At 45.0% G+C, this 27,932-nt stretch overlaps 2 protein-coding genes across 5 annotated transcripts in view; one reads left to right on the top strand and one right to left on the bottom strand.

The window, feature by feature from the left end:
- Positions 1 to 61: 61 nt before the first annotated feature.
- On the bottom strand, positions 62 to 27,607 carry LOC130284724 (histone H2B type 3-B-like). Of its 3 annotated transcripts, none has more exons than XM_056535400.1 (3): positions 27,548 to 27,607; positions 4,132 to 4,268; positions 62 to 249 (listed from the first exon to the last, which is right to left on the bottom strand). In XM_056535400.1, the coding sequence occupies exons 2-3, from the start codon at positions 4,249 to 4,251 to the stop codon at positions 67 to 69; spliced, it is 303 nt and encodes a 100-aa protein (XP_056391375.1). In that variant the 5' UTR covers positions 4,252 to 4,268; positions 27,548 to 27,607; the 3' UTR covers positions 62 to 66. The 3 variants fall into 3 exon arrangements, with proteins under 3 accessions (XP_056391375.1, XP_056391373.1, XP_056391372.1); XM_056535398.1 differs by lacking the exon at positions 27,548 to 27,607 and adding an exon at positions 18,189 to 18,308; XM_056535397.1 differs by lacking the exon at positions 27,548 to 27,607 and adding an exon at positions 5,764 to 5,858.
- Positions 7,501 to 27,932, top strand: part of ANKZF1 (ankyrin repeat and zinc finger peptidyl tRNA hydrolase 1) — a 33,497-nt gene continuing 13,065 nt past the window's right edge. The window contains exons 1-9 of one of the 2 annotated variants that reach the window (XM_056535382.1): positions 7,501 to 7,648; positions 14,849 to 14,979; positions 17,499 to 17,599; positions 18,370 to 18,472; positions 20,906 to 21,093; positions 21,171 to 21,286; positions 25,147 to 25,300; positions 25,872 to 26,091; positions 27,557 to 27,652. In XM_056535382.1, the coding sequence (XP_056391357.1) occupies positions 7,641 to 7,648; positions 14,849 to 14,979; positions 17,499 to 17,599; positions 18,370 to 18,472; positions 20,906 to 21,093; positions 21,171 to 21,286; positions 25,147 to 25,300; positions 25,872 to 26,091; positions 27,557 to 27,652 (1,117 nt within the window). In that variant the 5' untranslated portion in view covers positions 7,501 to 7,640. Of the gene's footprint in view, positions 7,649 to 7,763; positions 7,808 to 14,848; positions 14,980 to 17,498; positions 17,600 to 18,369; positions 18,473 to 20,905; positions 21,094 to 21,170; positions 21,287 to 25,146; positions 25,301 to 25,871; positions 26,092 to 27,556; positions 27,653 to 27,932 lie in introns of those variants that run through there. The other variant, XM_056535381.1, reaches the window with a different exon arrangement.

Here is a 27,932-nt window from a genome sequence, read left to right as displayed (position 1 = left end):
CTTAAAAATGTAAACTTTTATTTGCAGAATAATTTAACACTTAAAAACCCATGACAAACACATTTTTCATTCTGTGGCTGCAGAGTGTGTGGAGCGCCCCGAGGTTGTGATGTTCTGCACTGCAGACTCCACCTCCCGCCTGGTGATGGTTCTCCTCTTGTTATATAAGGACAGCCTGGCGGCTTCAGACGCTATGGTGAAGATCAGGTCGGATTCCTTGGACAGACAGACGCTCTGCTCCTGAGGGCCCTGCAGGGAGCATAAAACAATCAGAACAGATATAACCAAACGGCATTTATAAGCTGCCAATGTATGGGCATGCTGGGAGTCGTGTTGCAACAGCTGGAGGCACCCTGTTTGGGAAACATGCAACACTACAGCTCCCAGCATGCCTGGACAGCCTTAAGCCGTCTGGGATTTGTAGTTTTGCTACAGCTGGAGGCACACTGGTAAGCAAACACTGCCATATAGAAATCATATTTGCCATTCAGGGCTCTGGAAGAGCTTGCCATAGCCTCTAAGTGGTGTAGGAATGCCCCCCCCCATATTGGTCATTGAAAGGATCTGCTAGTCCTCACTATATACCCCTGGCATATAGTGCGTTAGTTCTACCTTGGTTTGTGTCACCTTCTCTGGCACCAGGAGAGTGTATCCCTCATAGGAAAAGACAAGTATGGTGAACACTAAATGTAATCAAGCATCAGTATAAAAAAAGGCAGAAGGGTGTATTTGCATTGACCAATAAAAATGTGGACACATCTAAAAGGTGATATTGTTTTGATTTTACATAATTCTTCCCAGGGTACATAGCGCCAATTAACAGATAGTGAAATTCTTTAGCAAGAAACTTTTAGTTACAGGAAAATTATCTTATTGGGAACGACCTTGAGAACGAGATGGAGATAAGAAAGAATAAGAATAAACACAATAAAGGAGAACTCTAGTGCAGCCTTTCACCAACTACAACTCACAGCATGTAGTGATACAACCTCAGTCATATCCAGAACTAGTATAAGGCTTCATTCACACCACATTTTGCAACACAGTTCCCATATACATTTTCAATTTGAAGATTGTACAAAGCTGTATGCATAGACTCCATTGAAAACTGTTATGACAAATGATGCATCTGGTTGTGTACTTTGTGTATTGCAAGATTTTTCCGTTTTTTCCCCCGAACCCAAAATAGCCTACCATGAGGACTGTGTGTATGTGTATGTGTATGTGTATGTGTATGTGTATGTGTATGGTTCCATCTGGTTTGCACAATACTTTGAGTTTGCATGTGCGCAGTGCACACCGAATGGAATGCAAAGTTAATGTACCTTTTACCTTTTTTTAAACAGATACAGGATGTCATTTTTTAAACTGTATACGGGTTAAAGTTTGTACATGTGGTGTCCCGGTACAGGACCTTATCCTGTCCTTGTCTAAAGTCCCCTCATTTCCACAGGGCTCACCCTATGTCACCTCAAATACATTTATACAACCTTCATGAACCCTAAACATATAGTATATTTCTGTATAGTGAATGTATAGGACCTACCTAGGTCACGTGATCAATTATAATGGTTGTACAGATATTTAGGCCCTACCAGGGTCATGTGATATACCCAGAGTTCTCTGGGTTCAGGACTTCCAGGCTTTGCAGCCAATGGGATTAGTCCAGCCTCCCTAGTGTATATAAGGGGCTCTAGTCACTAAATTCGCTCTCTTGGTTCTTGCACTCTTACTTCCAGACTATCAAGCACAATCGCTGTATCTCTTCATTCAAGTCATCTAAGCCAAAGCCTAAAGAACCAGCAGCCACTAAAACCGTGGAGTTACAAAGCTCAACCTACAAATCCTATGTGACTATTATTCCACTCAAATCTTATAATTAGTAGCACAGTGGCCTGCTTAAAGCTAAAGACTTCAAGTCCCAGCAAAGCCTGTGAGGAACCTGCATCCCGGTTACCTCAAGAGAAACTGTACAATTGTAAAGACTGTTTGCATAAAGTTCAAGTAAGTTTCCAGTTCTCATTAAATCTGCTGTGGACATTCTGTTTATTATCCCTGCCGTTTGTGGGCCGGTTGACGGCAATACTAAGCAAACCTCACCCTCACCCTGGCGTCATGACAAGGGTTAAAGGGGTACTCCGGTGAAAAACCTCTCTTTTAAATCAACTGGTGGCAGAAAGTTAAACATATTTGTAAATTAAAGGGCAAAGATGTGATATTCGGCACTGCTCCTATTGGCTAGGCTGGATTGTACGGCGGGTGTGTGACTAGGACAAACCGATAGAGATGTGGTGGTGCTCTGACGTAGTAGCAAAGTTCAAATCTTCAGTACAGTAGAGAATAGAATAACATCGGCACTCACCGGTCTTCTCTTTAAACAGGCTTCTTTATTGATACATACTCACAACATGAAATGCAGTAAGGGAGAGGGACCCGTGCAGGGGGGGGGGGGGGGGTACGTAGTAGGCAACAGACTGTCACTCGTTATACGAGCTTCATCCGGCCATTACGAGCTTCATCCAGATGAAGCTCGTATAACGAGTGAAACAGAGTCTGTTGCCTACTACGTACCCCCCCTGCACGGGTCCCTCTCCCTTACTGCATTTCATGTTGTGAGTATGTATCAATAAAGAAGCCTGTTTAAAGAGAAGACCGGTGAGTGCCGATGTTATTCTATTCTCTACTGTACTGAAGATTTGTAAATTACTTCTATTAAAAAATCTTAATCCTTCCAGTACTTGTTAGCTGCTGAATACTACAGAGGAAATTCTCTTTTTGGAATGCTCTCTGATGACATCACGACCACAGTTCTCTCTGCTGATATAATAATGCTTTATTTATTGTTGTCCTTAGTGGGATTTGAACCCAAGTTCCCAGCACTGCAAGGCAGCAGTGCTAACCACTGAGCCACCATGCTGCCCTTAGCATACATCTATGCATGGTTGCTAAAATGGACAGATGTCAGCAGAGAGCACTGTGCTTGTGATGTCATCAGTGTTCCAAAAAGAAAGGAATTTCCTCTGTAGCATTCAGCAGCTAATAAGTACTGGAAGGATTAAGATTTTTTAATAGAAGTAATTTACGTCTAGCCCTCCCTGCACACCCGTTCCCGTTGTTTTGTGCTAGCTGTACGCTTACCAGCACCATTAAACAAGATTCTACAGAAGTGGTGAGTCGCTACGTGTTACTTTTCTTCCTTGCTACATACAAATATGTTTAACTTTCTGCCACCAGTGGATTTAAAAGAAAAAAAGGTTTTCACCGGAGTACCCCTTTAATACCACCAGGCCCTGTATCATTGCAACACCCCAGACACCACATACACGTTTTGGTACAATTTAGTCCGGTTTTGAGGAATCGGTTTATCAAATACCTGTTACGGGAACTGTACTGCAAAAAACATGGTGTGAATGCAGCCTTACTGGTGATCAGTTAGGCCGGGTTCACACCCCGTTTTTGCAATACAGATCCAGTTTCAGGTTTTTGATAAAAACTGATTCCATAAAACCTGACTAAACATCTGTACACAGTTGAAATATGTCCGGTTGCATTTTTATTTTTTAATAAAAACATGTTTTTAACTTCTCATTCCATTATGAATAAAGTATCACTTGTTTGATTGAAATGCCAATAAGTGTGCAAAGTTAAATCGTATACTATACGGTTCCCATTGACTCCCATGTAAACAAAAAAAACCCACACAGGATGCAGAATAGACACAACCGGATACATTGTTTGGCATACGTTCCGTATAGAGATGAGCGAACTTACAGTAAATTTGATTTGTCACGAACTTCTCGGCTCAGCAGTTGATGACTTTATCCTGCATAAATTAGTTCAGCTTTCAGGTGCTCCGGTGGGCTGGAAAAGGTGGATACAGTCCTAGGAAACTCTAGGACTGTATCCACCTTTTCCAGCCCACGGGAGCACTGGAAAGCTGAACTAATTTATGCAGGAAAAGTCAGCAACCGCCGAGCCGAGAAGTTCGTGACGAATCGAATTTACTGTAAGTTCGCTCATCTCTAGTTCCATATGGTTTTCAAATTAAAACGTATATGGGAACTGTACTGCAAAAACGTGGTGTGAACCCTGCCTACGTTTTGGGAATTTCTCTCGGCCCACCGCACCGACCTGCTTTAAAACCTTGTAGATGAACCTGGAGTAGTTCTTGGACTTTCCTCGGCCTTTCTTCTCCGCAGATCTCTGGCTCCCCGCTTCCATTTTGTTCAGTGATGCAGGAGAGAACTTCATACTGGGTTATTCAGAGTCTGATGGGAAAGAGGATTGTGGATGTGAAACAAGGGGTCTGGACTTCATGGCTGCCATATCCAGTGGGGCAAGACTAAAAACCATAGTATAGGGCAGGGTTTCCCAGCCAGGGTGCCACCAGCTGTTGCAAAACTACAACACCCAGCATGCCCGGACAGCCTTCGGCTGTCCGGGCATGCTGGGAGTTGTAGTTTTGCAACAGCTGGTGGCATCCTGGCATGTAACACAGGCCCGTATTAGGTCCTAGGCCCAGAACTACAGTATTAGGTAGTATCTGAAACCCATAAACCACTGGTTCCTGCTCATCTATATGTACGTGCCTTTGTTCTCCTACATCAGACATGGAGGGACCCCAATACATTCCAAGCCGAACACTACAACATCCCAGGGGGTCTCATACCTGTGTCGTTGACAGGCCATATTGCAGAGTCAGTTATGTAAAGCAGAGTCCACTGTATATGGGATTATAGTGATAGCTGGGTTTTCCAGGGAATTATATGGAGACCCCAAAGTCATGGGGTCTGACTCCAGGACCATCACATACAAGTGTGCCCAGTCAATAGTACAGTGATCCCTCAACATACAATGGTCTTTTCTGGATCATAGTAACTTGAAATCAGACTCAACATACAATGTACGGGCAGTCCAGATCTGTGAAACCTCTCAAGGGCTGGAACAACAAGCCAATTAGAATGGCCATTTTACTGGTAAACCCCTGTATCACTGAAGTGCATGCACTGACTGGGGTCTGGTGTTGCCCCCTACAGTACAGGGGAGGTATTACATGTTCTGTACTCTTTACCTGTATTACTGAAGTGCATGCACTGTCTGGTAGTGCCCCCTACAGTACAGGGAGGTATTACATGTTCTGTACTACTCTACCTGTATTACTGAAGTGCATGCACTGACTGGGGTCTGGTAGCGCCCCCTACAGTACAGGGAGGTATTACATGTTCTGCACCATTTACCTGTGCCAGGGCTAGTTGCTCCTTTGGACATCAAGGGCAGTGTTTTATTTCCTCTTATACACTGTACTGTACAGGACCCTGAAGAAGCTCCTGTCCTCTACATAGACAGTGATTACAGCTCCCAGCAGATCTTTCTTACTTTTATATATTTAAAAGGACTTTAGTTAACTTTTCTTTAGTCCTCACTTTTTTTTTTCCCAGACAACATTTTGGGGCTTCAGAACCAATTACCAGTTTCCCAAAGAGTTATGGTCTCAACATACAATGGTGGTCCTGGAACTGATTCCAATTGTAACTTGGTGGGACCACTGTATTACTGTGGGAACACCCAGGGTCACCCACAAGCCTTTTTGGTGAATCAGCTCCAGTAGGATTTTTCTGCTCCACCATCAATAAAGCCTCTTACCAAATACTATGGATTAGTAGAGGCAGAAAACCTGCAGCTCTGAGCTGGAAACAAGAGACAGAGGATCAGCTGCCAGAGAATAGAAAATCCCACTACAGCCCCCAACCCAGCACCACTTACCTACTAAACAGGCTTCCAGCACAGGTAGTGCCCAGTGCAGCCTGCTGGGTGTTATATGGCCGGATCTCAGGTGCGTCCCATAGACCCATCACCTGCAGACGAGCTGGGAGTGTCCACAGGTCATGGCTTTTTTTTTGGACAGGTTCACACTGCGGCGGAGGTTTGGTGTCGTTGCGCCATAATCATCAAAATGTCTCAAAGCATTCGTGAAGGGTAGGAACACACTGCCGGCACCCAGCTGAAAATGGGATGGTGACATATACTGTTAACGGAAGCAGCGCACCCCATTCACTTCTGCTGCCGAACAGAGTCACCTGCTGCAGCACCCCAGTCATCCGGGTGACTGGCGACCACAGCTGCCGCGCTCCTTCCCATAGACATGAATGGAGGGGAGGTGGCGTGACATCACATACAAGCTTCCATATTCCAGCCACCGCCGCTGCCGGTCCCCTTTGGCGATACTCCCGTGATCAGACTGTGACGTGATCGTCTGTCCATCTGAGGCAGTGGTCTCCAAACTGTGGCCCTCCAGCTGTTGAAAACTACAACTCCCAGCATGCCCAGACAGCCGAAGGCTGTCCGGGCATGCTGGGAGTTGTAGTTTTGCAACAGTTGGAGGCACTCTGGTTGGGAAACACTGACCTATACTATATACTACTATATAGTCCAATATGCTGGGAGTTGTAGTTTTGCAACAGCTGGAGTCACCCTGGTTGGGAAACACTGACCTATACTATATACTACTATATAGTCCAACATGCTGGGAGTTGTAGTTTTGCAACAGTTGGAGGCACCCCTGGTTGGGAAACACTGACCTATACTATATACTACTATATAGTCCAATATGCTGGGAGTTGTAGTTTTGCAACAGCTGGAGTCACCCTGGTTGGGAAACACTGACCTATACTATATACTACTATATAGTCCAACATGCTGGGAGTTGTAGTTTTGCAACAGCTGGAGTCACCCTGGTTGGGAAACACTGACCTATACTATATACTACTATATAGTCCAACATGCTGGGAGTTGTAGTTTTGCAACAGCTGGAGGCACCCCTGGTTGGGAAACACTGACCTATACTATATACTACTATATAGTCCAACATGCTGGGAGTTGTAGTTTTGCAACAGCTGGAGTCACCCTGGTTGGGAAACACTGACCTATACTATATAGTCCAATATGCTGGGAGTTGTAGTTTTGCAACAGCTGGAGGCACCCTGGTTGGGAAACACTGACCTATACTATATACTACTATATAGTCCAACATGCTGGGAGTTGTAGTTTTGCAACAGCTGGAGGCACCCTGGTTGGGAAACACTGACCTATACTATATACTACTATATAGTCCAACATGCTGGGAGTTGTAGTTTTGTAACAGCTGGAGGCACTCCTGGTTGGGAAACAGACTTACAATATAGTAACTAGAGCATTATCTCTGCATATCTCTTAGCCTATACTGCCATCTAGTGGCTTCTAGTGGTTTAGCACAATATTTATTTAGGATTTATCTATACTGTATAACGCATGGAAGGGAATTCTACTGTATGGACCCTGCACAATACTGAGGTGACAGCGTTATATCATTCCTTCCCATACAGTGAAGGATAATGTCCAAATAAGACGCCTGAAGAATCAGAAGAAGATGACACAACAAGAGGGATGGTTTTAGTTCAGCTTTATTCTGTACTCTGTAAATATAATAAATAGTAAATATTCTTAGTGACTAATGTGAACAGGATCCGATCCCTCCTCCCCAGCGCACGTGTAATCAGCTGCTTCCTGGATTGCGCGCTCGGCCCCGCCCCTTCCCGGGAGACCCCGCCCTGTACCGTGACGTCATCACTATCAGGAACAGCTGAAGTCCAGGCGCGAGCAGCATGGAGGGGTGAGGACTGTTCTGCTAACAGACAAGGAGGCTTAGAAATCCTGCTGCACTACAAGTCCCAGAGTTCCCTGCCTCAATTGGGAATGGTGGGAATGCTGGGTGTTGTAGTTCAGCAGGCAGCGAGGCTGGGATGTTAGAATCGATCCCATATGTTGTGCTGTAAGAATTCACTGAAGGTTTACATGGCCTCCTGTGGGATATCCCATAATTCACAACATTTTAGGGCAGCCAGGGTCCCCCTACCTGTGACTTAAAGGGGTACTCCGCTGAAAAACATTGTTTTTATTATTTTGTTAGATCATCTGGTGCCAGAACCTTAAACAGATTTGTAAATGACTTTTATTTAAAAATCTTAATCCTTCCAGTACTTATCAGCTGCTGTATGTTCCAGAGGAAGTTCTTTTCTTTTTGAATTTCTTTCAAGTCTGACCACAGTGCTCTCTGCTGACACCTCTGTCTGTGTCAGGAACTGTCCAGAGCCGGAGAAAAACCCCATAGCAAACCTTTCCTGCTCCGGACAGTTCCTGACATGGACAGAGGTGTCAGCAGAGAGCACTGTGGTCAGACTGGAAAGAAATTCAAAAAGAAAAGAACTTCCTCTGAAACATACAGCAGCTAATAAGTACTGGAAGGATTAAAGGGGTATTCCAGTCCAAAACTTTTTTTTATATATCAACTGGCTCCGGAAAGTTAAACAGATTTGTAAATTACTTCTATTAAAAAATCTTAATCCTTCCAATAGTTATTAGCTTCTGAAGTTGAGTTGTTGTTTTCTGTCTAACTGCTCTCTGATGACTCACGTCCCGGGAGCTGTGCAGCTCCTATGGGGATATTCTCCCATCATGCACAGCTCCCGGGACGTGACATCATCATTGAGCAGTTAGACAGAAAACTTCAGAAGCTAATAACTATTGGAAGGATTAAGTTTTTTTTAATAGAAGTAATTTACAAATCTGTTTAACTTTCCGAAGCCAGTTGATATATATATATAAAAAAAAAGGTTTTGCCTGGAATACCCCTTTAAGATTTTTAAATAGAAGTAATTTACAAATCTGTTTAACTTTCTGGCACCAGTTGATTTAAAAAATTTTTTCCCCCATAGGAGTACCCCTTTAAAGGCTGTCAGGGCATGCTGGGAGTTGTAGTTTTTGCAACAGCCACAGGTTGGAGAACGCTGATCTGGAGCGGTAGGCTCCAACCCAAGGCTGTCAGTGCATGATGGGAGTTGTAGTTTCGAAAGAGGTTGGAGAATACTTTCCTAAGTCCCGTATGCTGTATTTCTGCAACCATTCAGGAACATAGAAGAGCTGAGTAATGGCTGATGTCGGGGGAAACACCATCACCCTGCTATCCTGGGCACATAACATTACTCAAAAGCAGTGTTTTAAGAACAGGGTGCCTCCAGCTATTGCAAAACTACAACTCCCAGCACACCCAGACAGCTGTTGGCTTTACTGGATGTATGTAATGATACTTGATACTGGTATTGGCTGGCACTGTAATAGTTGTCACTCAGCTTTCCTATGTTCCTGAAAGATCCTTAAATGGGCACTGTCATGAACTTTTTTTTTTTTTTATATGTCGTAGTACTGATGTACTACAACATATTTCTAATATACTTTAATTACTTTTTTGTAATTAAAACACTCTATTTTGATTTTGAAATCCGGCCACTAGGGGTCTCCCTCCTAGTGGCCGGCTGCAGCCTGCTATGATGTCACAGATTGATTCGGACCAATCCCGGCCGGGCATCGGTCCGGATTCAGTCAGGCTGCGCTCGCTCCCTGCTTGTCAATTAGACAGGCAGGAGCGAGCGATTTGAACAAAGAGGATGTGTTCAGGCTCCTTGGCCTTGCACGCCGCCCCGCCTCCCATTGTGAGGTAAAATTTCATGTGACGCCGTAACACAGATAATGTTTTCACCACAGTGTGCCTCCAGTTGTTTCCCCACTACAACTCCCAGCATGCCCTGACAGCCAATAGATGTCAGGGCAAGCTTGGAGTTGTAGTGGTGAAACAGCTGGAGGTACATTGTATAGGTGAACTAAGGGCGGAAGTCGGCCCCCCAGCAGGCATCAGTGACGTGGTGCCTGCTGGGGAAGTCTGCCTGGTAAGTGAGCACACTACCAGGCAGACAAAAAGGCATTTTTAATATAGTAAAAAACAATTTTAAGGCAGCGAAGGGGATTAGGGATAGATGGGCAATAGGCAGGGACAGGAAAAAAAAAGGATACATCATGACCACAGTGCTCTCTGCTGACATCTCTGTCCATTTTAAGAACTGTCCAGAGTAGGAGAAAATCCCCATAGAAAACATATGCTGCTCTGGACAGTTCCTAAAATGGACAGAGATGTCAGCAGAGAGCTATGTGTTCCAAAAAGAAAAGCGTTTTCTCTGTAGTATTCAGCAGCTGATAAGTACTGGAAGGATTAAGATTTTTCAATAGAAGTGATTTACAAATCTGTTTAACTTTCTGGCACCAGTTCATAAAAAAAAAAGTTTTTCTACGGAGTACTCCTAACTCCTTAACCCCTTAAGGACCGGGCGTTTTTCGGTTTTTGCTCTTTCGTTTTTTCCTCTTTACCTTTAAAAAATCATAACTCTTAAAGTTTAGCACCTAAAAATCTGTATTATGGCTTATTTTTTGCGCCACTAATTCTACTTTGTAATAATATCAGTCATTTTACCCAAAAATCTATGTCGAAACGGGAAAAAAAATCGTGCGACAAAATTGAAAAAATACAGCCATTTTGTAACTTTTAGGGGCTTCTGTTTCTACGCAGTGCATATTTCGGTAAAAATGACACCTTATCATTATTCTGTAGGTCCATACGGTTAAAATGATCCCCTACTTATATAGGTTTGATTTTGTCGCACTTCTGGAAAAAATCATAACTACATGTAGGAAAATGTATACGTTTAAAAATGTCATCTTCTGACCCCTATAACTTTTTTATTTTTTGTCGGTACCATTTTTGTATTTATCGGACTTTTTGATCGCTTTTTATTCATCTTTTCATGATATAAAAAGTGACCAAAAATACGCTATTTTGGACTTTGGAATTTTGTTGTTTTGCGCATACGCCATTAACCGTGCGGTTTGATTAGCAGTATATTTTTTTAATTCAGACATTTCCGCACGCGGCGATACCACATATGTTTATTTTTGATTTTATTTACACAGTTTTTTTTTTTATTATTGGAAATGCCGGGTGATTCAAACTTTTATTAGGGGAAGGGATAATTCAAAGGGTTAATGATTTTTTTACACTTTCCTTTCGCAATATTATAGCTCCTATAGGGGGCTTTAACATTGCATTTACTGATCTTTAACTGTGTTCAATGCATCTCCATAGGAATGCATTGATCAGGGTTTTCGGCGATTGATTGCTCAAGCCTGGATCTCAGGCTTGAAGCATTCAATCGGCGATTGGACTGCAGGAAGGAAGGTAAGAGACCTTCCTCCTGTAGTACAGCTGTTCGGGATGCCGCGATCCCGAACAGCTCCCTGAGCTAACCGGCAACTTTCACTTTCACTTTTAGCCGCATGGCTCAGCTTTGAGCCCGCGATCAGTGCCGTGCTCTATTAGAGGCGGGTCCCGGCTTCACTATGACGCCGGGCCCGCCGTGATATGATGCGGGGTCACCGTGGGACACCGCGTTATATCACGGGAGCGGGACCAAGGACGTACTCATACGTCCTTGGTCCTTAAGAGGTTAAGGACACATGACGTACTGGAACGTCATGTGTCCGCTCCCGATCTATAAATCTACATAGCGGGTCGGGCCCGGCCTCTAACAACGGCCGTGACCCGTGGCTAATAGCGCACGCTATTAACCCTTTAGATGCGGCATTCAAAGTTGAACGCCGTGTCTAAAGTGAAAGTATGCCGGTTAGCTCAGTGGGCTGTTCGGGATAGCCGTGGCGAAATTGCGGCATCCCGAACAGCTTATAGGACAGCCGGAGGGTCCCTACCTGCCTCCTCGCTGTCCGATCGCCGAATGAGCAGTCAAGCGGCAGAATCATCGATCACTGGTTTCCTATAAGAAACCATTGATCAATGTAAAAAATCAGTGTGTGCAGTGTTATAGGTCCCTATGGGATAACAATGATCAGTATAAGAGATCAGTGTGTGCAGTGTTATAGGTCCCTATGGGATAACAAAGATCAGTGTGTGCAGTGTTATAGGTCCCTATGGGATAACAATGATCAGTGTAAGAGATCAGTGTGTGCAGTGTTATAGGTCCCTATGGGATAACAATGATCAGTATAAGAGAGCAGTGTGTGCAGTGTTATAGGTCCCTATGGGATAACAATGATCAGTATAAGAGATCAGTGTGTGCAGTGTTATAGGTCCCTATGAGATAACAAAGATCAGTGTGTGCAGTGTTATAGGTCCCTATGGGATAACAAAGATCAGTGTGTGCAGTGTTATAGGTCCCTATGGGATCTATAACACTGCAAAAAAAAAAAGTGAATAAATATCATTTAACCCCTCCCCTATTAAAAGTTTGAATCACCCCCTTTTCCCATAAAAAAAAAACACAGTGTAAATAAAAATAAACATATGTGGTATTGCCGCGTGCGGAAATGTCCGAATTATAAAAAATATATTGTTAATTAAACTGCACGGTCAATGGCGTACGCGCAAAAAAATTCCAAAGTACAAAATAGTGCATTTTTGGTCACTTTTTATATCATGAAAAAACAATCAATAAGTCCTATCAATACAAAAATGGTACCACTAAATACTTCAGAACACGGCGCAAAAAATGAGTCCTCATACCGCCCCATACACGGAAAAATAAAAAAGTTATTGGGGTCAGAAGATGACAATTTTAAACGTATAAATTTTCCTGCATGTAGTTATGATTTTTTCCAGACGTACGACAAAATCACCTATATAAGTAGGGGATCATTTTAACCGTATGGACCTAAAGAATAATGATAAGGTGTCATTTTTACCGAAAAATGTACTGTGTAGAAACGGAAGCCCCCAAAAGTTACAAAACAGGGTTTTTTTTTTTCAATTTTGTCTCACAATGATTTTTTTTTTCCGTTTCGCCGTAGATTTTCGGGTAAAATGACTGAAGTCATTACAAAGTAGAATTGGTGGCGCAAAAAATAAGCCATCATATGGATTTTTAGGTGCAAAATTGAAAGAGTTATGATTTTTTAAAGGCAAGGAGCAAAAAACGAAAATGCAAAAACGGAAAAACCCTCGGTCCTTAAGGGGTTAACTTGCATCGCTGCATCTGATCAGGAACATAGGAAAGCTGAATGACAGTTGCAGGGACATGAGCTCACTCAGCTTACCTGGACATAGGATAATCTTTACTGTAAGGAGTCACTATAGAAGAGTCCGGGAAAGCTGAGTGACCTTACATTCTCCATGTTAGTTATCTGATAAAAGCCGTATTGTCTCATAGTGTTGGAAGGGACTACAACCCCTATTAGGCAGCCAGCATTCAGACAGATCCATAGGGTGGCTGCTCTTACCATAAAGAATCCCTCCCTATGCCTTTATCTGTGTTTTCCAAACAGTGTGGCTCCAGCTGTTGCAAAACTACAGTTCCCAGCATGCCCGGACAGCCAACGGCTGTCCGGGCATGCTGAGAGCTGTAGTTTTGCAACAGCTGGAGCCACACTGTTTGGAAAACAATACCCTATATGAAGGTTTCACCCAGTTGGGTGTATTAAATCATATTTACCTGTCTGTATTCCGGATATAACCCTCGCGGCTGCTATGTCAATGCACTGTATGTAAATACATCCTATGATTTTATTTGACTTAGCAGCAGCTGCCTGGCACTGGTTGCTCCAAAATTTTCTATTATCCGCTAATATTTCTAATATTCTCTTAAAGGGATACTCCGGAGGAAATAAAATGTTTTCAAATCAACTGGTGCCAGAAAGTTATATAGATCTGTAAATTACTTCTATATAAAAATCTTAATCCTTCCAGTACTTATCAGCTGCTGTATGCTCCAGAGGAAGTTTTGTAGTTCTTTCCAGTCTGACCACAGTGCTCTCTGCTGACACCTCTGTCCATGTCAGGAACTGTCCAGAGCAGGATAGGTTTGCTATGGGGATTTGCTCCTACTCTGGACAGTTCCCGACACGGACAGAGGTGTCAGCAGAGAGCACTGTGGTCAGACAGAAAGGAAATTAAAGGAGTATTCCGGGCAAAAACATCTTATTCCCTATCGAAAGGATAGGGGATGAAATGTCTGATCGCGGGGGGCCCGCCGCTGGGACCCCCCGCGATCTCCCTGCAGCAGCCCGCATTCTATGCGTAGCTGCGTCTGCAGTTTCGGAAAACGACGGGCTTCCGAGACGGGGACGTGACGTCACGCCACGCCCCCTCCCATAGAAATGGGGCCATTACGCCCCCTCCCATAGAAATGAATGGATGTGGCGTGGCGGGACGTCAAGTCCCCGTCTCGGAAGCCCGGCGGTTTCCGAAACTGCAGACGCAGCTACGCAGTTCGCGGGGTTCGCGGGGAGGGGGGGATCCCAGCTGCGGGCCCCCCGTGATCAGACATTTTATCCCCTATTCTTTCGATAGGGGATAAGATGTTTTTGCCCGGAATACCCCTTTAAAAAAGAAAAGAACTTCCTGTGGAGCATACAGCAGCTGATAAGTACTGGAAGGGTTAAGATTTCTATATAGAAGTAATTTACAAATCTTTTTAACTTCCTGGGCAAAAAATAATCATTTTCAACAGAGTATCCCTTTAAAGGGGTATTCCAGGCAAAAACTTTTTTTTATATATCAACTGGCTCTGGAAAGTTAAACAGATTTGTAAATTACTTCTATTAAAAAATCTTAATCCTTCCAATAGTTATTAGCTTCTGAAGTTTTCTGTCTAACTGCTCAATGATGATGTCACGTCCCGGGAGCTGTGCATGATGGGAGAATATCCCCATAGGAACTGCACAGCTCCCGAGACGTGACATCATCATTGAGCAGTTAGACAGAAAACAACAACTCAACTTCAGAAGCTAATAACTATTGGAATGATTAAGATTTTTTAATAGAAGTAATTTACAAATCTGTTTAACTTTCCAGAGCCAGTTGATATATATAAAAAAAGTTTTGGCCTGGAATACCCCTTTAACTTTCTGGCACCCGTTGAATTGAAAACATTTTTCTACCTCCAGAGTTCCCCTTTAATTTATTCTTTTGTTTTCTCAGATCTGCTGGAATTCAAGCAATGAGTCTATTTGACCTGAGTCCATCCAGTCCGTTGCTGTCGGGCCTCTTCCTCAATAATAACGCCAATGGAAAAGACGATTCTACGGAAGAGAAGGTGAAGCCGCCTCCAGGTATTAAAGCCCGAACCACTATAGAGGCCGCAAATGATATCCAAGGGGTTATGGGTAACAATAGGAAGAAGAGGCTCCTGATTTAAAGGGGTACTTCCCTGGAAAACATTTTTTATTAAATCAACTGGTGCCAGAAAGTTAAACAGATTTGTAAATTACTTCTATTTAAAAATCTTAATCCTTCCAGTACTTATCAGCTGCTGTATGCTCCACAGGAAGTTCTTTTCTTTTTTAATTTGTTTTCTGTCTGACCACAGTGCTCTCTGCTGACACCTCTGTCTGTGTCAGGAACTGTCCTGAGCAGGAGAGATTTTCTATGTGGATTTGCTTCTACTCTAGACAGTTCCTAAAATGGACAGAGGTGTCAGCAGAGAGCACTGTGGTCAGAAAAAAAATGAAATTCGAAAAGAAAAGAACTTCCTCTGGAACATACAGCAGCTGAGAAGTACTGGAAGGGTTAAAAATAGAAGTAATATACAAATCTGTTTAACTTTCTGGCACCAGTTGATTTAAAACCAAAAAAAAAAAAAATTCCGGTGGAGTACCCCTTTAACAAATAAAAAAAAAAAATCGGGAAACCATCAGCAGTTTTTATGACGCTTTTTTTTCCATGTATTTATTGGTTGTATTTTTATTTCTGGGGAGTTTATCCCCATTTCAAGTCACATGATCTGTTGATTATGTGATTCAGGGATTTCTCATTAAAGAAGTACTCCGGGAAATGTCTAGACTCCAGCAGCTGAGACTCCTAAGTGGGTTTGGGTCAGTGCACATTATGCGCAGTTTTGATGCATTTTCTTCAGATCGCTTCTTTCATTTTTGAAAAGGCCTCTGAAACATGAAAGAAGCGATCTGATTGGTTGCTATGGGCAACTCGGCAACTTTTCCTCTGGACAGGTTTTGGTATATCTCCCCCATAGTGCGTTTTTTTTAGAGAAATATTACCACGAGGGGAAGGTTATTTGATATGTAGTTTTCAGGCTGTGTTCACATGTTGTATTTTTACCACATTTTTGTAGCCTTTGCTCTACCGCATTCTGACTAAGTTTTTGCTGTTATTCTCCAAAACGTCTGCAAAAATGATGCAAATTATTGCCATTTGTTCAGTCCCAGTAAAATGGTGCAATTTTTCTGCAATTCTGGTAGAATCAAAAAACGCAACAAAAATACAAATTGTAAACACAACCTCAGAGTAGGTTTAGAACTACTATATATCCTGATCCCATAGAGACAGCAGCAGTATACAGATAGAGCTAAAGGGGATGGGTATAACTACTATATATCCTGATCCCATAGAGATAGCAGCAGTATACAGATAGAGCTAAAGGGGAGGTGTATAACTACTATATATCCTGATCCCTTAGAGATAGCAGCAGTATACAGATAGAGCTAAAGGGGAGGGTTATAACTACTATATATCCTGACCCAAAGAAATAGCAGCAGTATACAGATAGAGCTAAAGGGGAGGGTTATAACTACTATATATCCTGATCCCAAAGAAATAGCAGCAGTATACAGATAGAGCTGGAGGGGAGGTATATAACTACTATATAACCTTATCCCATAGAGATAGCAGCAGTAGTATACAGATAGAGCTGGAGGGGAGGTGTATAACTACTATATATCCTGATCCCCTAGAGATAGAAGCAGCAGTATACAGATAAAGCTGGAGGGGAGGTGTATAACTACTATATATCCTGATCCCACAGAGATAGCAGCAGCAGCAGTATACAGATAAATCTGGAGAGGAGGTGTTTAACTACTATATATCCTGATCCCATAGAGATAGCAGCAGTATACAGATAGAGCTGAAGGGGAGGTGTATAACTACTATATATTCTGATCCCCTAGAGACAGCAGCAGCAGTATACAGATAGATCTGGAGAGGAGGTGTTTAACTACTATATATCCTGATCCCATAGAAATAGCAGCAGCAGTATACAGATAGAGCTGGAGGGGAGGTGTATAACTACTGTATATCCTGATCCCATAGAGATAGCAGCAGTATACAGATAGAGCTGGAGGGGAGGTGTATAACTACTATATATCCTGATCCCATAGAGATAGCAGCACTTGTATACATATGATGCATGATATGGGCAAAAAAAAAAAACTGAGTGCTTCAAAGTAAAATATTGAAAAGGAACAAAAAAAATGTAATGAACATTTACACATGCAGGAAAAAAACAGTGGAGGTCTAAGGAAGAAAAATGCCATAATTGCCGATACCTGCGGCATGCTGTGTTTTTGGGGGAGGAAAAAGTGAGCACGTTTTATATTTCCTTATTGACTTCTATGTAATGTTATCTGGGGTGTTTAACGCAATAAATAAAAATTCTTGAAAAAAATAGCACAAAAACGTCATCTGTGTTACCTGCTTATATGCATCTAAAGTAGGAGGAAAAAATAGATTCGCGAACAGCAGCTTGATGATAGATTTCACATAGCAACAGACAATTTAAAAAAAATTTATTTAAAAATTATTAATTTATTTTATATGATTATTATTTTTTTCTTAGAAATAACAGACAGGGAAGCAAAAGCACCAAACATCCTGGAGATTTCGGATCGGATGACCTGCTTGACGTGTCAGTGCACATTTGACACCAGGGAGGACCAGGTAACTTATATAGTCTGGATTAGTGTTTCCCAACCAAGGTGCCTCAAGCTGTTGCAAAACTCCCAGCATGCCCGGGCAGCCGTTAGCTGTATTGTTTGACATTGTTTTACAATGTGCATAGGAATGTCCGTGTAGCATGTGGTATGATGTATAGCATAGGGGAGTGTTTCCCAACCAGTGTGCCTTCAGCTGTTGCAAAATCACAACTCCCAGCATGCCCGGACAGCCATTGGCTTTATTGTTTGACATTGTTTTATAATGTGTATAGGAATGTCAATGTAGCATGTGGTATGATGTATAGCGAAGGGCAGTGTTTCCCGACCAGTGTGCCTTCAGCTGTTGCAAAACTACAACTCCCAGCATGGCCGGACCGCCTGTGGCTGTCCAGGCATGCTGGGAGTTGTGTTTTTTCAACAGCTGGAGGCACCCTGGTTGGGAAACAGTGGTCTGTATCTGTGTTGTCCCTGATTCTTGTCCTGTCTATTCTCCTGCTGAGCTGTTACTTAAACACAGCAGCCAATCAAAACAAGAACAGCTGCAGGGCAAAGCATGGAAAATGTCATGAGCCGGAGTATAATGATAGAATTACCACAATAAGGGATGTAGATGTTCACATTTTGTCTAGTTTCTCTGGACCGCATTGTGGACAGAGCATCTCGGGTCACGTTGTATCTTGTGTTCTCATCCACCCCACAGAACAGAAGTAGTCGGTGACTAATCAGAACTGATTTATTACTGGAGATTAGTGACCTTACATTTCTGTGTTATAGAAAGAACATTACACCTTGGACTGGCATCGATTTAACCTGAAAAGGAGAATCAGAGGAGCCGCAGCATTAAGTGAGGAAGACTTCCAGGAGAAGACACAGGCAGGTGAGGGTCAGGGAAGTGAAGGGGTCAGGGATACGAAGTGAAGGGGTCAGGGGCAGGAGAAGGGAAGGGGTCAGGGCAGGAGAAGGGAAGGAGACCGGGAGAAGAGGCAAATGACACTTGGATCCAATTAAAATCTGTACCAGGGATTGACTATCGTGCACTTTCTAATACTCGTCTCCTCGTGGGGCAAAGGAACCAATAGGTCACCTTAAGGCTTCAGTGCAGCTGCGTATCTCTCAGGCTGCGTTCACACCACGTTTTTGCAATACATTTCCCGTATCAGATTTTTAATAAAAAAAAAAACTGATTCCTCAAAACCGGACTAAACGGTGTCAAAATGTGTGTACAAATTTTAATCTGTATACAGTTTGAAAAATGATGTCCGATTGCATCCGTTTTTTAAGAAAAAAAAGTATACGTTTTTAACTTTTCACTCCATTATGAATAAAGTTTCACTTGTTTGATTGAAATTCCAAGAAAAAAACTGAGCAGATGGAATCGTACACACATACAGTTCTGTACGGTTCCCATTGACTCCCATGTTAAAAAAAAAAAAAACATACGTTTCAATACGGTTTTTCACTTGGACCAAAAACCATGGTAGGCTATGGTTTTGGTTACGGGAAAAAAACTGACAAAACCATACAGGATGCAAAAAGAACACAACCAGATGCATCGTTAGGCATACGGTTTTCAATGGAGACTCAACGCATACGGTTTTCAATACAGTTCCGTACGGTTTTCAAATTGAAAACATATACGGGAACTGTATTGCAAAAACGTGGTGTGAACCCGGCCTTAATGGCATATGGTTTGGCCTCTGGGCAGGTAAAGGGTTGGAGGATAAGACTGGGGCAGGTGAGGGGGGTTGGAGGGTGAGGATACGATATGGGTAGGTAAGGGAATGAGGGACAAGATGTGGGTGAGGCTGGGAATAAGACATGAGCAGGGGAGGGATTGGAAGGCAAGACATGAGCAGGGGCGGGGTTAGGAGATAAGACAGGGGAAGGGGTTGAGGAACAACACATTAGCAGGGGAGGAGGTGGGAGACAAGACATGGGGGGTTGGGAGATGAGACGATATGGGCAAAAGTGGGGCTGAAAGATGAGACTTGGGAAGGGGTTGGGGAATTACACATTAGTAAGGGAACGGCTTGGGAGACGAGACATGGGGAGGGGTTGAGACACGATATGAATAGGGGAGGGATTGGAGTATGAGATATGGGTGATAAGGACATGTGGGTATGTGAGGGGCTGGGAATAAGACATGAGCAGGGGAGTGAAGAGTAACAAAATGAAGGCACTGGAGATGGCGCTGCTCGAATGAAGGTGATCCAGAAGAGGCAGATGTAAAAAACGTTGTTTATTTATATTAAAATGAATAAAACATGATACATAATAGCAACACTCGCAATCTGAAGAAGGGATATGCTAATCCTGAGACGGCCATTTTGTTACTCTTCATTTCCATTACGGGTTCCTGCACAAGATATCAGTCCAGGCACCTCAGACTTGCAGCTCCAAAGACATTCATCGGTACCCCTATACAGGGTGATACGCTTATAAGCCAAGAGGCTTAAAAGGTGAGAGTCCTACCTACCCAAGGGGACCCTGCAGGTTCATATACCCAACTGTATTACGAGAGGCGCTGTCCTCCATCTTTTTATCTCTTCTTTTCGCATGAGCAGTTGAGGGGTTGGATGACAAGACATGAGCAGGGAAAGGGTTGGGAGATAAGACTTAAGCAGGGGAGGGCCTGGGAGATGACGCATGTGGATGGGTTGTGAAACAAGATGTGGGCAGGGAAGGGGTTGGGCGACGAAACATTGGGAGGGGTTGGAAGACGACATGAGCAGGGGAGGGGTTAGGAGACTTAACATGAGGAGGGGTTAGCGGACAAGATGTGGGCAAGGGGGGGGGTTAGGAGACTTAACATGGGGAGGGGTTAGGGTTAAAGATGTGGGCAGGGGAGGGGTTAGGAGACGTAACATGGGGAGGGGTTAGGGGTCAAGATGTGGGCAGGGGAAGAGTTGGGAGACGTAACATAGGGAGGGGTTAGGGAACAAGATGTGGGCTGGGGAGGGGTTGGGAGACATAACATGGGGAGGGGTTAGGGGTCAAGATGTGGGCAGGGGAAGGGTTAGGAGACGTAACATGGGGAGGGGTTAGGGGACAAGATGTGGGCAGGGGAGGGGTTAGGGGTCAAGATGTAGGCAGGGGAGGGGTTGGGAGACGTAACATAGGGAGGGGTTAGGGGACAAGATGTGGGCAGGGGAGGGGGTGGGAGACATAACATGGGGAGGGGTTAGGGGACAAGATGTGGGCAGGGGAGGGGTTGAGTGACGAGGCAATGACAGGTGAAGTATAAGTCACATCTAGGAAACCTCTTAATAATTGTCTTAACTTAATAATAAGTTTCTTCAATGTCTTTCAGGCGATGTCTCCAGCATTTCTGGTTCGGACTCGGAGAGCTCTGATGAACTGGAGACAGAGACGACCCCGGAGCCAAGTACTGATCCGTCTCCTATCATGGCCCCGTCCAGCCGCGCACAGAGGGTCCTCTTCAGGAACGGGGAGCAGCGGGTTCTCTCTGTCTACCGCTGTGTGCTGGGGTTAGGGAAGGTGAGAGTTAATCCGCTGCCTCATATAACCAGTGGTCAGATGCCATATACATTCATTATTACTGTATCCTGCTCTAGGACACGGAGGTGGCGCCCGAGCACCTGCTGAGTTGTGTGAAGCGCTTGCAGGAGCAGCCGGTGGTGGTGATCCTCATGGCCGGCGGGGGTCATTTTGCCGGAGCTGTTTATAAGGGGTAAGTACATTGGGGGAGATTTATCAAAACCTGTCCAGAGGAAAAGTTGCCCAGTAGCCCATAGCAACCAATCAGATCTCTTCTTTCATTTTGCGGAGGCCTTGTTAAAAGTGAAAGAAGCGATCTGATTGGTTGCTATGGGCAACTCAGCAACTTTTCCTCAGGACAGGTTTTGATAAATCTCCCCCATTATGGGGTTTAGCTGGAAGCAGTGTTTCCCAACCAGTGTGCCTCCTGCTGTTGCAAAACTACAACTCCCAGCATGCCCATACAGCCTTCGGCTGTCTGGGCATGCTCGGAGTTGTAGTTTTTCAACAGCTGGAAGTTTTTGGTCCCCAACGTGTGGCAATCTGTCACAGCAGCCTTCAGCTGTCAGGGCATGCTGGTAGTTGTAGTTTTGCAACAGGTTGGTGGGCTTTGAGTTGGACAGTGCAAACTTAGACTAGATAGCCTAAAAATGCGCCATATTTATCGCAATGTGACTCAGTGGCACTGCCATTTTAATGTAAAGCATTCCACAGAAGCCACAGCCCTTTCCCATGAAATCACCCCCCCCCCTTTCCTTGTTAAGCAAGGTGCAAAAAGTATCTAAAATAAGTTAAAAAAAAATCGCAATTCGTTTGCAAATTGCAATTTCTCGGTCGCTCTTCTCCGACACAGATACAGATGGGGGACACCTATACTTATGGGTATATGCTCTTGCCACTAGGAGGCGCTGACACTATGGAAAAAAAAGTCGGCTCCTCCCTGGCAGGATATACCCGCCCACTGGAAGTGAGGTAATCAGTTTTAGCTAGTGTCAGCAGGAGGCAGACACAGGTCTGGGAGCTCCCCAGGCCTGGCCTATTATTTTATTATTTTCTAGTTAAGTACTTATAGTTAGGTTCTTTTTCATTTGTTATTTTTCAAGGATGAGCGACAGGAGCATGGCGCTACCTGATCTCCCACATTCGACAAAGGGGTACGGAACATAACAGTATGGGCCGTCGCCAATGGCCAGCGACGGGAGATTGTGCCCTTGGTCCAGGTCCCCCACTGCCCCTGCTCGCTCCGCTATGGCAGCCTGGCATGATGCAGCGTGGCCTAATGCTGACTGAAGACATCGAGGGGTGAGTATGTGGGGACAGCTGAGGTGAGTATGCCCCCCCCCTAACGAACAAGCAGTGGTAATAGGCCCTTGCTTCTGGAGGTGCAGTTCATGGAGTCCGGGCAGTGAGGGGTTAACCCATGCTATTTTATTCATGCAGCTTCTGCATCTCCTGACTTCAGCAGCAATGGTGGCCTAAGGGTTAAGGGGGAGCTACTCCGTTTCCCCCCGCGGCTCTCTGCTAGTTTCTATTTTCCTGGTAATGCCCTATTTCTCCGCACTATTAGGCAGCGCCATGAGCCACCTACATCTAGACCCGGCGGCTTTCCCTGCGCTCCTACTATGCGTCGGGAGCCGACATCACCTCATCTCTGTGCCCGGGCCTGCACCCGCGCCAAGTTAGGACTGTTTGTGCTGCAAGGGCATTTTGCCAGTGGCCCCTTTCCTTCCCCTTGCCCGCTCAGCGGAGCGGGTTCTTGAACGGCGCACATACTAGTGCACCTCCTCCTTTCCGGGCTGGTAATTTTGCACCGCGCACTGTCGACATTAGGCCCGCCCCCTTCTTCCTCCCCCCACCCCCCCTGCAGCGCGCAAACTGATGGTTTGAACACCCTCCTCTGCTGTGAATAGAAGAGTGCTTCTATCGCCGCAGTATACAGGAGCGTCAATCAAAAAAGTTCAACTCCATTATTGTTCTGGGACTGTGCTGCATTCTTTAATGCACTACATGGGACCTTTTATAACAGTATTTTCAATAAACGTGACGTTTTAATAATAAACACGAATAAGGCGGCTATTTTTTAAAATAGGGGTTTTATACCCCGTCACCTAGGTAACTCGGTGACTGGGGTTTGGTGTATTTAGTTGTAATATACCCCTCTCCCACCTTGGGCACTTTTGGTTTTGTTACTTCTATCGCTGTGGACTAAGTTCTCTGACCCCGCCGCTGTCACTGCTGCTGCTGCTATCTCCTCTACTGCAGCCTGCCAGTGTGCTGCTGTCGGCCTCTATAGGCATGTCAACCCTCTGCCTTCTGTCCAGAACACCCCTGCGGGCCTTTTTGTGGCCGAGCCGGCCCCTGCCTGGGGTTCTCCCCAGTACCTGACGGTAATGCCGGTCTGGGGCGAAGAGCTTGGTGCTGCCTGATCTCCCACATGCGACAACTGTGCACGGTGCATAGAGTATGGGCCAGCAACCCCTTATCGCCAATGCCAAGCGCATGGTGGTTGTACCCTTGGTCCGGGTCCCGCACTGACCCTGCTCGCCTCATTATGGCAGCCTGGCATGATGCAGCGTGGCCTAATTCAGGCTGAAGAAATCGAGGACGGTGTCCTCGCAAGCCACACAATCCTCTGCAGGATTCCTAGTAAGGGCCATCTCCTCACTTGGGCGAGTGCGGTCCCCAGAGTGCGCTACTGCTCCCCCTCCCCTGTTCGCATCAGGTCCCACACTTCGCCTGCCAGTGCTTCTGGGCAAGATCCTGTTTCCCGGCCACCGGCTCTCTCAGTGCTTTGCTCACTCCCCTGGGAGCTATCAGAGTCTAGCTTGACCCACGGATCGGATGCAGAGCAGTCCTCTCGCACAGCGGACATGGTGGATGGCTTGACCATGATAATCAAGGGCACCTCACACCTACAGGACCCTGAGACTGTGGACTCCGTTCCAGCAGTCTCCTTCCGACGCTCTCGTCCGTCTTCTAAGACTTTCAGTTCTCATGCTGAATTGACGGGTTCTGGATGCGGCCTGGAAGCATCCGGAACTCCGTTTCCGGAAGAGTTCGGGACTACAAACACTATACCTGTCTCTTCCTGCCGGGTCTCCAAGTGGACGTCTCCCCCTGGGGGATTCTCTGGTGTCCCGTCTGTCTAGTCCGCCACTCTACCCCTGGCCCGAGTTGGTCCTACGACAGGGCATCTTGTGACCTTCTCTAATACTGCCTAGGCAGCTGGTTCTGCATTTCCACTGCCTTTTCCTGCCAGGATGGTTCTCCGGCTGGTTCCGGGGTTTCCTGGGACTTGGCTTCTTCCTGCCTTCCAGGATGGTGTGCGACCGGGACGACAATTCTTGTATCTCTATGCGGCCATCGGGTCTTTGGTCTCTGCACAGGACGATTTCTTTCCTGGTGTCCTCCCCCATCAATGGGTTGTGGGGACTTCAAGATGCTCATTCTTGCCCCGGTTGCGTCTCGGCCCAGGGCCTCGCCCGCAGCATTGCGGCGGTTATGGTTCAGTCTCTGGACTGACTCTCTATCTCTCTCTCTCTGTGAGTTGTTTTTCCCACCCTAGGGGACTGCTTTGATACGTTCCATCAGTATCTGTGTCCCCAATGAAGAGCGACCTAGAAAAGTAGATTTTTTGTACTCGCCGTAAAATCTTTTTCTCATAGCCTTCATTGGGGGACACAGCACCCACCCCTTTCTTCATGTCTTGTCCGGATAATCTCTTTTGGTTCTGCGTTTTTTATCAGAGTTTCCTTTCTAGGGTCCTTCGGACATATCTCTTGTTGGCTTCTCCTACTACTTTGTGGCAAAACTGATTACCTCACTTCCAGTGGGCGGGTATATCCTGCCAGGGAGGAGCTTTTTTTCCATAGTGTCAGCGCCTCCTAGGGGTAAGAGCATATACCCATCAGTATCTGTGTCCCCAATGAAGGCTACGAGAAAAAGATTTTACGGTGAGTACAAAAAAAATCTACTTTTTATGCCTGCGACATTGCATGTATAGGATCGTGACTTATGCACTCACCTTTGCCATGCCATGTATCTTTTCTGCAGAAAGGAGGCGCTACAGCACAAGACTTTCCATCGGTACACAGTTAGAGCTAAAAGGGGCAGCGCACAATCTGTCCATGATGCCCAGAACCGCGGCCACATGGCGAAGTCTGCTGGGGCTGCTCTGAGGAGATACAACCAGGCGGCGCTGGTGGCGGTGAGACATCTTTATCTTACTACTACTGTTGTGCATGAGAGGACTTAAAGCATACCGGTCATATCCCACAAAAAATGGTATATGTTACTACGTACCTAATCCTGATCATATACGTATAATTTTTATGTGTCTAGCACCTATATTTCTCTCACAAATACCTTCTATCTGTTGCTCACTTGGTTTGTCATTCAGTGCTCTAAAAGGGGAGTGTCTTCCCTCGGCATGACTCATCTTCCTCCCTGAGTCTGCTGTGCAGTGCTGGGTCTATTTATCCAATTACTGCAAGCTGCTCTTTAACCCCCTCCTCTCTGTTCTCACGCTGCAGTCTGATAGGACAGGAGTGAGCACAGAGGAGTGCTAGTCCCGCCCTCACTACCTGGACTTTGTCCCAGCCTGTGATTCAGCTGGGACAAAGATGATGCTGCAGCCAGACAGGATTATGTTCTGGATGGTATGGGGACCCCTAGTGGTGTTTTTTATAAGCCATGATTTCTATAAAAGGCAAATGTTTTATGAAGTATATTTAAGTAAAAGTATTGATATTTCGGTCTTTGGTGACTGTTTCTTCCAGGACATTAACCAGTTGTTGCAGAGCTGGGCCGAGCACATTAAAGAGGCTCAGAGCATCTTTCTGCGGGCCCCTCGCTCCGATAAGACTCTCTTCTTGGGACGTAATTCCCCCATAACCAGGAAAGACCCGCGAGTTTTCGGAATTCCTTTTGTCACCAGGCGGGCCACCTTCAGGGAGGTCCATCGAGTGCACAGCCATCTCTTCACGCTGCAGCTCTATGGTGAGGCCGCTCCGCTAGTATATAGATGCACACATACTCTAAAACAGTGGTCTCAAACTGTGGTCCTCCAGATGTTGCAAAACTTCAACTCCCAGCATGCCCGGACAGCCAAAAGTACACGCAATGTCCTAAAAAAGTAACATGGAGCCGCCCTCACCTGGTGTCCAAAGGAGCAACTAACTGTGGTACATGTAAAGAGTACAGAACATGTAATACCTCCCTGTACTGTAGGGGGCGCTACCAGACACCAGTCAGTGCATACACTTCAGTAATACAGGTAAAGAGTACAGAACATGTAATACCTCCCTGTACTGTAGGGGGCGCTACCAGACACCAGTCAGTGCATCCACTTCAGTAATACAGGTAAAGAGTACAGAACATGTAATACCTCCCTGTACTGTAGGGGGTGCTACCAGACACCAGTCAGTGCATACACTTCAGTAATACAGGTAAAGAGTACAGAACATGTAATACCTCCCTGTACTGTAGGGGGCACTACCAGACACCAGTCAGTACATACACTTCAGTAATACAGGTAAAGAGTAGTATAGAACATGTAATACCTCCCTATACTGTAGGGACGCTACCAGACACCAGTCAGTGCATACACTTCAGTAATAAACGTAAAGAGTACAGAACATGTAATACCTCCCTGTACTGTAGGGGGCGCTACCAGACACCAGTAAGTGCATACACTTCAATAATACAGGTAAAGAGTAGTACAGAACATGTAATACCTCCCTGTACTGTAGGGGGCGCTACCAGACACCAGTCAGTGCATACACTTCAGTAATAAAGGTAAAGAGTAGTACAGAACATGTAATACCTCCCTGTACTGTAGGGGGCGCTACCAGACACCAGTCAGTGCATACACTTCAGTAATACAGGTAAAGAGTAGTACAGAACATGTAATACCTCCCTGTACTGTAGGGGGCGCTACCAGACACCAGTCAGTGCATGCACTTCAGTAATACAGGTAAAGAGTAGTATAGAACATGTAATACCTTCCTGTACTGTAGGGGGCACTACCAGACACCAGTCAGTGCATACACTTCAATAATACAGGGGTTTTACCAGTAATTGCCCATTCTGATTGGTCAGATCTTTCGGCCATTGACACGTTTCACAGATCTGGACTGTCTGTACATTGTATGATGAGTTCCGTTTCATATTACAAAAAAGACCAAAAATATTGTAACCCGAGGCCATTGTAAGTTGAGGGATCACTGTATATATTATAATGTAAATGTAAATTATTGGGGTAAGATTTCTCAAAACCTGTGTAGAGGAAGAGCTGTGCAGCTGCCCATAGCAACCAATCAGATCGCTACTTTCATTCTTCAGAAACCTTTTTAAAAAATGAAAGAAGCGATCTAATTGGTTGGGAATGGTCAACTCCACACTCAATCTCATTAAGTTTAAATAATAATTAGGGTGTTTCTAACTTGTTATCTACTATTAACAGAGAAGGACGCCCTCTTATTACCAATCAGGGGAACACGAGAGAAAAGCGTAAAGTCCAGGAAATCTGTACGGACAGGAATACAAGAAGAGACGGCTGGTAAATATATCCAGAGCGGGGGAGGGTACAAAAGAAACAATGGTTCCATGGAAAAAATAGCAGTGAAGACAACAGGGGCCACAGGAGCCAAGCATATCAGGCAGGATGGGTTACAGGGAACATATGCAGAATGTGTGGTTGCTATTAAAAAGTACCTGTCACCAAATAAACTTTTCTAAACTACCTCAGGCTGTGTTCCCTAACTACTCCTAACACCCCTCCTGCCGTCAAAAACTATTTCAGAGCTGTAAAAAGCTGTGTATCTTGCCTTTCTTCTTGC

The sequence above is a fragment of the Hyla sarda genome, chromosome 8, assembly GCF_029499605.1.
Source record: "Hyla sarda isolate aHylSar1 chromosome 8, aHylSar1.hap1, whole genome shotgun sequence".
Lineage (NCBI taxonomy): Eukaryota > Metazoa > Chordata > Amphibia > Anura > Hylidae > Hyla > Hyla sarda.
The sequence above is the reverse complement of the archived record's forward strand: the minus strand, read 5'-3'. Positions and strand labels throughout refer to the sequence as shown.